At 40.5% G+C, this 10,883-nt stretch overlaps 2 protein-coding genes across 2 annotated transcripts; one reads left to right on the forward strand and one right to left on the reverse strand.

Annotated features, from left to right (window-relative positions):
* Window positions 1-738: 738 nt before the first annotated feature.
* On the forward strand, window positions 739-5,288 carry LOC146379966 (uncharacterized). Its single transcript, XM_084939909.1, has 4 exons — window positions 739-804; window positions 3,629-3,736; window positions 3,853-3,886; window positions 3,998-5,288. The coding sequence occupies exons 1-4, from the start codon at window positions 739-741 to the stop codon at window positions 4,741-4,743; spliced, it is 954 nt and encodes a 317-aa protein (XP_084796035.1). The 3' UTR covers window positions 4,744-5,288.
* A 78-nt stretch (window positions 5,289-5,366) lies between these two features.
* On the reverse strand, window positions 5,367-10,883 carry LOC146379967 (leukocyte elastase inhibitor-like). Its single transcript, XM_084938901.1, has 8 exons — window positions 10,526-10,883; window positions 9,892-10,032; window positions 8,911-9,028; window positions 6,831-6,973; window positions 6,373-6,450; window positions 6,139-6,228; window positions 5,882-6,062; window positions 5,367-5,754 (listed from the first exon to the last, which is right to left on the reverse strand). Exons 1-8 carry the CDS (start codon window positions 10,766-10,768, stop codon window positions 5,528-5,530), a joined length of 1,221 nt encoding a protein of 406 aa, XP_084795027.1. The 5' UTR covers window positions 10,769-10,883; the 3' UTR covers window positions 5,367-5,527.

Raw genomic sequence — 10,883 nt, forward strand, 5'->3', positions numbered from 1 at the left:
GCTTTCTAAAACAGATGAGTCAATATCACTTCCTATTGCAAAATGGGAAGCGGATTTATCAGTTAACTTAGACCTAAACTTCTGGTCTCAGATTTGCTTAAAAACCTTTCATCTAATCAGAAATCCCAGTCTTCAATTAATTCAATACAAAATACTACATAGAGTGCACTATACAGGTCATCGGATGTTCAAGATGGGTTATACGTCTACCAACAACTGCTCACACTGTCAAACCAATACACCGGACAATTATATCCACGCTCTTTGGTTCTGTCCACCAGTTCAGAAGTTTTGGGGCGAGATATGTGAAGACTTATCAAAGTGTCTGAAATGTAACATTCCAACTTCCCCTTTAGTGTGTTTGTTGGGCAGCTTAGATAATGTCACTACAGATAAGAATATAGCCCATATGGTTTTCACTGCCTTATGCATAGCCAAGAAAACAGTCCTCATGAACTGGAAAAATAAAAATAATCTTAATTCTAACCAATCATGGCCTGTTGGGGGGCTCTGTTGGCTCTTAGGTGATGGTTTCCTCTTGGCTGCGTGCAGCGGGGCTAGGGGAGTGTCTGTGCTGATGGACATAGGTTACTGACCTGGTAGCCTGGCTGCCCCTGGGTGGGTCCGGGACAGGCGTGAGGTTCTGGGGGCGCTCCGTCTCTGGGCTGGGGCCCTGGCTGGGCCTCAGGGGCTTGGGTCCTGGTTGGTATGTTGCTGGGGTTATGGGCGGGTGGGTGTATGGGGGCCCGGCCCTGGCGCAGAGTGCCGCCGGTGCATCGAGCCGCCTGGGGGGCTCTTCAACTGGTGGGGGAGGCTGTTACATCTTGCAGGAGGTCTCCTCTCTTCAGGAACTCACTCTGCAGGAGGGGGAGATACAGGAGAGGTGGAGGAAGATCTCAGCCTGGGTGTCTATTGTCTTGTGTAGTTTGGAAGATGAGTGGATGACGGGGTGGGTGCAGTTTTCTCTGTGGTGGGGTCAGGTGGGCTGTCCTGGGCTCTGCTGGGCCGGGCGGCGCTGCTGTTCTGGGCCCCGGTCCGGATGGGCCTGGGCCCCCTTTCCCTGGCGGGTTGCGGAGTATGGGGGTGCCTACTGGGGTCAGCGGGGGAGCTGGCCCCAGGGAGGGGTCACTTGCCCTTCCCTTCCTTCCCTCCCCATCTCCAGCTGCCTCCCTCTTCCCGCTCCACCACAATCATCCACACATGCAGGGCCTTGGGGGAAAGGTGTGTCACCAGGGTGCAGAGGAGGCATCCCCCCCTCTGTCCCCTTCTGGCTGCCTGTGCCTCAATTTTTATCTCACAACTTAGACATTCACATTACTCACACTCTCATAACACATACATATAGGATCTTGGGGGTGGGCACGCTACACGGACTCCAAAAACACTGTCTAGCACAGTCTGTCTAGCACAGGCCCACCGCTGGAACGAGACAACTTAAAAACACAGCAAAAGCATTGAACACCAAGTAGGCAAAGTTCTTCGTGTTACTCATGCATGAGGGAGACCTGCCTGGAGCCAAGTGTCGTTCCACCACTTGACCTCCGTCAGACTCTCGTCCGCTCCCCCGTAACACTGCTCCTTTATTGAGGTTACATGAATATACATAGGTTCATTAACATATGACGTCTACATACAAACAAAGAGTACCTTGCCTGTGTGTGTGTGTGTGTGTGTGTGTATGTGTGGGGTCAGAGTGTGACCCCATAAATGACTTCCCTAAACCTGCTGGTCTGGAAGTCCAGCAGTTCATCTAAACAAAAGGCACTTAGACTAAAACAGATATAGATACGTTTATCCTACCATAAAACAATGAGACAAGGTACGACCTCTCCCATGCTCCCAGAGTGCTCTGGAATGCACACAAAGTTTGCAGACTATTAAGGATCACACCTCTACCAATCTAAAACTAATTATAAAACTCTAAGCATATACAAGTAGATATTTCTAAGCATAAATGACAATCAACAATACAAAACCTAACAGTTTAGTTTCCAGGACTTTTACTGTGAAAGGGAAGGGAAGGAAGAAACGTGGGTTTGGGGGTGGGGGGGTGTTGCACATGCAAAACAATTCTGAGTTTTTGTTATGGCTCAGGCAGTGATGGAGACCAAACCTGAGCTAAATAGGAAATAAACATTCCACTTCAAACATCAGAGCAACAGTGATGACAGTGATGCTCTGCGATTGCTTTAAATGTTTTCTGTTTGCTTTAGTTTTTTTTAAATAAAAACATTAAATTAGCTGTCACGTGCATGCACTGTTTCAGAAGTGCATCTGTAGTTTCTGCTGCAAATATCTTCTGTATTTCTGTGTGAATATGTGAATGCATACCAATACTAGTTGGATATAAATATGTTTGAGCAGACATTCTGTGCTGACCTGCTTTCCTTTGAGATATGAAAAAACAATCCACATAACAAAAAGTCTCAAATTTGAGGTTAAATATGGAGGATTGGGGGCACACATTTCACCTCCCCTCTATGGTAATTAGAATAATTAAAGTATTTGGCAGATTAGAAGGCATACATGGACATATTCTGCTCTCAACCAAAAACTTTCAGTTAGAAGTATTTTATTATAATCATACATCCATCCATTTGCTTCCGCTTATCCTTTTCAGGGTCGTGCTGGAGCCTATCCCAGCTGTCATAGGGCAAGAGGTGGGGTACACCCTGGACAGGTCGCCAGTCTGTCGCAGGGCCAACACACATACATATTCATACACTTAACTGTAATTGGACACTGACACATTTTTATACAGCCCCATAGTGTCCAAGACGCAAGAAGAAGCTACAACAGAAATGTTAAACTGGGAAACACTGGGAACAGAGAACATGCAACCTGAGAGACATGAGGCTAGATGAGCAGACACTCTGACAAAGAACAAGGGGGGACTTTGAAAATAATAAAACAGGAAACCTGACAAACACAGAAAAGTATAAATTAAAAAAAAAAAAAAGAATAATTTACAAGATACAAGACGCAAAAAACACAAAAACATGAGCAAGCTAAAGCTCTAAGAAGGCAGTGAGTCCTGTCAGTTCAAACAACTGGATAAAATACAATATTAGAAAATGTTAATAGGGTACTGTAGGGCTCTTGTGAAACACTTCTAAACAAGCATGTTTACTCTTTTTATTGAAAGCTGTAGCAGGCTGTATGTGTAAAATAGCTGCCACTTTATGTGCTCCATAGTTTAAGTCATAATCCAATTGAACTACTTTTTCTTTAGATGTTATTTGTTGTAAGGTTTGATTAATGAAGTATCATTGTGTGTTTGATGTGTACAGCAACTGTAGGACTTTATAAAAGAACAGCGACGCAACAACTGACAGTTGTTTTCTTCAATAACTGAAGGATTTTATTGCAAATTGTATCAGAAATATTAAATACATTCAACCCACAAGCTCAAAACAGAGACAAGCATGAACCTTTCTGTGGATTGTTTTGTGTCTGTACTAATGATTGAGTTAATGCAGTGGTGGGACAGAGAGTAAGTGTGTAACTCTGCATACATTAATGCATCTGTTAATGTTGTCTGCTCATGTTTTTGCATGTGTCCCAGCTGTCCTGTAGTTATGTGTAGTAGCAGTGCTCACAGTGTGTTCTTATGATCTTCTGTCCACAGTGGAAGTCGCTTTCAAACGACCAGAAAGCCAGATATTTCAAGCAGGCTGAAACAGAAAGACTGAATCATGCCAAAGAGCATCCAGCCTGGTCGACCAAAGAAAACTATGTATGTCCAAAGTGCCAACATGCAGTTCATACATGTGTGCATCACTGCACTGAATGATGAAACAGTCACTGCACAGAGTTTGTATCAGCTAATGAAAACTCTGTGTTTGTTTTCAGGGCAAGAAGAGGAAGAGAATCAGACTTAGAAAAGGTGAAAGAAGATTTCTTGGTATCCCAGCATCTTACATAAGAAATGTGATGAAAACGAGACAAAAATGTGTTGAAAAAAAGAAGACTTAATGTATTTTTGTTTGCGTTGCAGAATCTGCATCTGTACATGAAGAAGAAGCTCAACAAGCCAACAACTTGCGTATGAGGCCAGCTGAGTCACAGCCATCTTCTTCTTCTCCTTCATTTCTGACAGAGCCACATGAGCAGCCACAGACAAAGCCAGATGACAGCAGCGTGCCTCGCCAGCAGCCAGTGTGTTTGCAACTGCCAAACAGACAGGCATCACCCTACACACCTCTCTGTCAAGAAAATCAGGTCTCCCCTGCCTCTCACATGAATTTCCCTGAGGACGCCTCATTGGACTCCCCTGTTGCAGCCCTTCAGTTCCAGACAGAGGAAGCCTTTGTCGCAGACAGTGAGGAAGAACTGCTGTCAGTGCTGGAAGAGCTTGACCCCCTCCCCATCACTGCGCAGTCTCAGCAGCCCTCACCCACCCCTGCCTCTCCTGTAGATGCCTCTCAAACTGCATCAGTTCAACCCCGAGTTGAATTATTTCAAGACCGAGATGAGCCCATCTGTTTTGCTGAAATCCAAGAAGACATGTGGTCAGTGCTTGACTACCTCCCCGTCTCTCAGCAGTCTAATGTGCTCTCCTCTCCTCATTCACACAACTACTCGACTCCTAAACAAAATCTCATCTGTCCTGCTGATTCCCCTCCATCCAAACTGGCGTCCTCCCCTGTTGCAGTCACTGAATTGCAGTCAACAACCCCCATCTTTTGCGAACTAATGAAAAACAATAATTTCACTATAGACTATTGGACTGATTTCAATTGAATTAAACTGTTACTCCTGTTATTTCAACATCCGTCTTTGTGTAAATAAATTAAAAAACAAACAAAAGATGCTTCTGTCATAAGTTACAGCAGGATGAAACAACCTTCATGTAGTTTTTGTTTTTAACACTGCAAACCTTCTTTAGTTCTTTTGTTTCCTTTCATATTCAGCACACATCTGTCAGTGTCCACTAACTGTCAGGGAAAAGCCAGATAAAAACACTGTGGGTCTTTTGGGACACGTGCTCGTTGGGTTTACTCATAGATATCAGAAATGATCTGTTCTGTATTCAAAAGATACACGAAGGACGTTTGTATTAAATGCAATATAGCGACTGATCATATGCTGGTTTCTTTGGGGGGTTTTCACCATCATGTTACACAAATCCAGTTTCTAACTGAAAAGAAAATCCTTTACCATTTTCTAATCAAATTCCCTGGTTTCCCATGTCAGAAATGTCATGGCTGAAAGGATCATCGCATATTGAGCTCAAACCTAAACTCTTGTGTAGGGCCTCTTTCCATGTTGTACCATTCATTTTAAAAAGTCCTGGTAACAAGAGACAGAGGTGACTTGATATATTACAGTTATGATTAATGATGTGACTTCTGACATTTTCCTAGCAGGAAATGTGCTACTGTGGGACACTGAAAGAATAAACAGCAAGGCGCGTTTTGTTTTAATAACTTTTCTTTACTTCATTTGTATGAACTAGGTTTACCTTACAAAATCTTATACTGTATATAATGTTTTATGTTTAATTCATGCCAATGTCAGCTGGTGTTTACTCGGGTGAGCAGTACCGGCCCACAAAGAGAATGCTCTTGGTGGGTTTGTGTCGGATGAAGAAGATGAAGGGATGGTCGGCAACAAACTCAACGGGAATCGTTATAGAGCGGACTTCCATGTCAACCCCAGTGGCAGCAGCAGCCTCAGTTCCTTCTTCATTTACATCCACGAAAGCCTTGTGGACAACTTTGGACACTATCAGGTCATTTGCTGGAGACATTCCTAGTAGATGAAGAGCCCAGAAATCAGTTGTGTTTTTTTCTTTAACAGATGATGTTTTGCAGTTTTTGTGCTCTCAATATAACTGTATAATTGATTCAGTGTGTCTCATTGGTGCAATATTTCTCACCAGAGAAGTCTCTCTTGTAGATGTCAAAAGCGTTCTCCATTCCCATTTTGGTCAGGATTTTCTCCAAGTCATACTTCTGCTCCATCTTAAATCGAGGGAGCTTGACATCAACCTCGTTGGGGCTCATCATGTCTGGGCGAGTCCAGTCCACAAAGTTCTGATAGGTCAGCTCCTTCTCCAGCTGTGCGGATACAGTGTCACTAGCTTGTCTGATTGAAACTGGACATTTCCTTAAAGTACTGGTAAGTGCATCTTACCTTTTCCAAGCCTGTGGTATCATCTTCTATGTCATTAGGCAGGAATATGAGCATGCTGAGGTCATTTCCTTTATACGGCATCTCAAGAATCTGTCCAGAAACATTGTTTTTATTTATTACTCCATCAAAGATGATCTGACTTCCTAATCTAGAAATTTAGGCTGATTTTGTAAAAGAAAAGTTTTAGATCATGCTGGTGAAATCCTGTAATAAGCTGAAAGTGATGGATGTTACCTTGCAGTTGGCCTCAGGAATGGTCGCAAAAGGAAATTTACTTTTCTGGTGCATCATCTTCACCGGCTTAGTGTCGTTCTGAAAAATAGGGGAGACGAGAGAAATGTTTTTTGTGTTTAGTCTCAAAATGATCTCAAAAAGTTCTGTCATGGTTTTATTCCAGCCATTGAGTGGATTTGGATGTAGAGCACACGTCACAACACAATTTGTTCTTGTTAGCCGAAGTTTGTGATGTGCTGTTGTTTTAGATTTATTTGAGAACTTATTGGATATTACATGAATAATAAACTGCATTGCATAACTGCATAAAGTTGGAAAGTGATCGTCCTAAAAGCACGATTTTATCCCCTCAGAGCTCCAGGCTTTATTTTTTCATTCAGCAAAATCCACAGCTCGTTTGTAGTATGACAGATCAAAGTATAACTGCACCATCCTATGCTGCTTTTCTGCACTGTTACCTTGTTCAGTCGAAACTGCACATCAGCAGTCTTCTCCTCCTTAAACTGCGTGTTCCAGCTGCCCTTGAAGTAAATGGCATTCACGAGAACCAGCTTCGTCAGGCTACCCACTGCATCCTGGCTTAGCAAGTCCTTGATTTTATCTGGTAAAAAGAATTTATGAAAACTATTAACTATTACCAAAGATGCACTAGTTACTGTACAACATCTTCAGCTATAAAATCAGAAAACAGGGCAACAGCAAGATGGTTTTTATTTTAAAAAGGGGGAAAAAAGCTTTATGATCAGTATAACAGGGAACAAAAAACAAAAATTCAAGCGTAGGCTTGAACAAAATTCAAGCCTACGCTTGAAGCCACTGAGGTGGTTGTTAACGGGGGTGACGCGATGCTTCTGGTATGCATGAATTAATTAAACAGTCCAATAACTCCAGCAGTACTTATCTTGTCCTTTTTGGTCTTTGTTCCAAACATTTTAAGATAAAAGCTCAGCGGTCACAAACGTTTTGCCTTCTTATGATTAACAACACACCTGACGCTGATTACGTGCGTCCACCTTAAATACCTTACATAAACCTACCAGACAGAAACTTAAAAAGGTGGAATTCTCAATGGTGCTTGGTGCCATACCCTCAGGGACTTTAATGTTATATAAAAACACTGACAGCTCAATATCTACCTCAGTCACTCTCCCTGATCCAGCTGAGTCACCAATAGGAAAAATCTGCTTTTCACAGGAACTTGGGAACAGCAATAAGAGAATACGTAGTTTATTCCAAGAAGATATTGTCTCTCTCCCATATATAATATCTTATTGGAACCGATATGTTCCAGATATCAAGTGGAAGACAGTCTGGATGGTCCCCCATAAATATTTGATTGTAAATAAGGTGAAAGAAGTCTCATTTAAAATTCTACATAAATGTTATCCAGCCAGTCACTACATGGTAAAATTTAAAAGGGACATAAATACTAATTGTACTTTCTGTGGGGATCATCCAGAAACTGTGACACATCTTTTTTGGTACTGTTCTCTTACACAGAGATTCTGGAAGGAATTTAGCAGGTTTGTTATTGTCCATATTTTAAGGGAGTTTTCTTTACGATGGGAAAATGTTTTATTCTGTTTGTTTAAGTTCCCCAAGAAGTATGATAAATGTTTTTTTATGATAAATTTGTTAATACTTTTAGCTAAATTGTTTATCCATAAATGTAAGTTTACTAACAAAACACCATATTTCTGTCATTATTTTAAGGATGTGGAAATGTACATACAATCAATATCAGACTCCACCAACAAAAAGGCTCTCAAAACAATATATGTATGTGAATTTTTGCGTGTATTCTTATAATTGTTACCTTTTTCTTTTACCCTTGGCTTTTTGTGTTCATGTTCTGTTGTTTTGTACACTTCATCTGTTCGTATGTTGTATACTCATTGTTTGTTAAATAAAGTTAAAAAAAAAAAAAGAAACTTAAAAAGGTTACCTCTAGCTGCAACATAAGGTATCAACCCAAAAATGGCTCCTACAAAAATAATGTCTTTTTTCAATTGGGATTAAGATTGTCTCATTTCCAGCAGGTGGCACCACAGTCCTATAACCCTCATGGAAAGTCCTTGTATCCTATTATTATAGATGGTAGATTTATAAATGGCCTGTATTTGTATAGCGCTTTTATAAAAACAATGAATGAATTTCCTGCTGCACTTAAGATAATATAAAGATATAGAATCAATAGCAGCCAATCCTAAATGGGCCTGAAAAATAAAAATATGTTAAAGACACAAGTGATCAAAGTAGAAGTACCCATCACATCACACATAATATAATAAGAATAGAAGAATTGGCCTGCTATTTACAGCAACATACTGCTGTGATGGTTTTATTAATAGCATGAAACCAAACAGTAAAACCCAGAGATAATGCTGCTTAATACTGAATAGAAATTAGACTGGAAGAACTGGAAACAGAAAATAATGTGGACGGTGGACAATCCGGTAATAATGTCTCAACTGAACACAACACAACTGATCCCCAAGGATTTACAGTGGAGATCATTTAAAGTTACATTATGCTTACCTTGTGTCTGCTTCTCCACCCAGCTGTTGATGTGGACCCTGGCCTCCTCTGCATTTCCTTTGAAGTCCACAGACTCGAGCTCAGCGTTGTAATGCTTTTTGGTGCCTTTTAAAAATTCCTGGAATTGTGAAAATAAGTCACTCGAAACAGATTCAACAAACTACGGAGACTTCAATCAAGTTCAGTCACTGTGTTAAAACATTTTCAGTCCTTTGGATGCAGTTGAAGCTTGAACTAACCAGTCAGCCTTTGTCTAATAAAAGATTAAAGCAAATAGCTTGTTGGATGCCGATTTAAGTAGCCAGCATAGAAAAATACACAGATTGTGGGTAAGCTGGTTTGTAACGTTTCGGTTCAGATGGCAGAAGTTTTTGCTGACAAATGTACATTTTAGTATTTCTAAGTATTAATAAATTACTGTTTTACTTCTTTATATATTTCTTTATACTATTTGCAAATATTTTAAAAGTTTAATCTGCTGTGATAACTGGAACACAAAGGACAGAAATGGTGCCTTGTCTCTTGTTATGAACTATAAATAAATAAAACTGTAAAATGATTATATTTAATTTTAGTTTTATCTGTTTAGTTCTATTTCTACTTTTTCAGTTTTACTGAAAAAATTTAATTTTTAATACAAATTTTTCTATTTTATTGCTGCGTTTTAACTGGAAAGCAACTTAGTCCACTATACTTTTTTATGTGCTCTATAAATGAAGACTTGTCTGTTTTTTATCATAGAACATATTCTTGTGAAATGTTTCCAGTAAATACAGTGAACTTGTACTACCACTACTACTGACTAGATGTAGCCAACTTCATGGTATTAAATTAGCATTACTGTCCTAAACTTTGTGTAAGTGAAAATCCAGGGAGCAGGGAGAAACGTGCACAGCTTTGGTCTCATGACTTATAACAGGTTTCACTGCACAGGTTAGTCATTTATTGTAAGTCTAAGTAACAACAGGTTTCCTCTCACACCTCGAGAAACGTGTAGGACCGATCCCCGTAAAGTCTGTTGGCAAGACTGAGGGAGTATGGAGCATCAGCCTTGTTCAGATCAGTTAGTAGTTTGGCAAACTTGGCGTGGACATCGTCCTCATCGGTCTGGGGTTTCAGACACTGTGAACAGCCAGAGAAGACTTACGTGTTATAAAGCCACGATGAACAAAAGACAGATGAAAGACAGCTAATATGGCTAACATAACTCTGCATTGGCCTTTTTGAATGTATCAATGTTAGTTTATTTTCATTTGGTAATAGCTTTCTCATAACTAACATCCACTGAATGATTGGATTCAAAGTCTTAAGGAACTGAAGTGCTCAGTAGTAATCTGTATTTACAAGGCCTCCTGCATCTTTTGGAAAGAATACAGAAAAAGGAAAAACAGACGAAACAAACGCTCAAATATTTTAAACATTTAGAACATGTATGATGTTACGCTTTTGTTGACACTGAACTTTTCACCTGCTGCATAAATCTGCTTTCTACTAATTCTGTTTTAAGGTGTTAGCTATGTGTTGGATATATGTGGTGAGAAGTTTGGTGTGAGATACTCTGGAGCTAAAACCTTGAATTTCCCTGTCAGATCACAGTTATTCGCTTTGTTACCACCTTGCGCAGGTAGCCCGGCAGTCTGGTTTGCTGCTGAATCTGCGTCTGCATCCGTGTCTGCATCAGGGTCTGCATTGGCGTCTGTAGCGACGACGACGACGTTTCTGACTGTGTTTGTGTCGGTTTCTCTTCTGCCGGCTTTGGTTTTTCAACCTCAGTAAAGCCGAGGACCTGAGAGGGAGGAATCACTGTTGACATTTTCATAGTTTGTTTGTGTGTGAATATGTGAATGCATGCATGCATTACACATGTTACTTGGATATAAATATGTTTGAGCAGACATTCTGTGGTGACCTGCTTCCCTTTTGGAAATAAAAAAATAAATCCACATGACAAAAAGTCTCAAATTTAAGGTTAA

This window comes from Perissodus microlepis, chromosome 9, assembly GCF_051167445.1.
Source record: "Perissodus microlepis isolate ML-2025 ecotype Zambia chromosome 9, ASM5116744v1, whole genome shotgun sequence".
NCBI lineage: Eukaryota > Metazoa > Chordata > Actinopteri > Cichliformes > Cichlidae > Perissodus > Perissodus microlepis.

Excerpts from the sequence above, each read along its gene's own strand:
- LOC146379966 (XM_084939909.1), top strand. The coding sequence starts at position 739 with ATGGGGGCCCGGCCCTGGCGCAGAGTGCCGCCGGTGCATCGAGCCGCC. Across the intron at positions 805-3,628 it reads CCTGGGGGGCTCTTCAACTG|TGGAAGTCGCTTTCAAACGA; the intron begins GTGGGGGAGGCT and ends TTCTGTCCACAG. Across the intron at positions 3,887-3,997 it reads GAGAATCAGACTTAGAAAAG|AATCTGCATCTGTACATGAA; the intron begins GTGAAAGAAGAT and ends TTTGCGTTGCAG.
- LOC146379967 (XM_084938901.1), bottom strand. The coding sequence starts at position 10,768 with ATGCATGCATGCATTCACATATTCACACACAAACAAACTATGAAAATG. Across the intron at positions 9,029-9,891 it reads GGTCCTACACGTTTCTCGAG|GAATTTTTAAAAGGCACCAA; the intron begins GTGTGAGAGGAA and ends TCACAATTCCAG. Across the intron at positions 6,451-6,830 it reads TGCAGTTTCGACTGAACAAG|AACGACACTAAGCCGGTGAA; the intron begins GTAACAGTGCAG and ends CCTATTTTTCAG.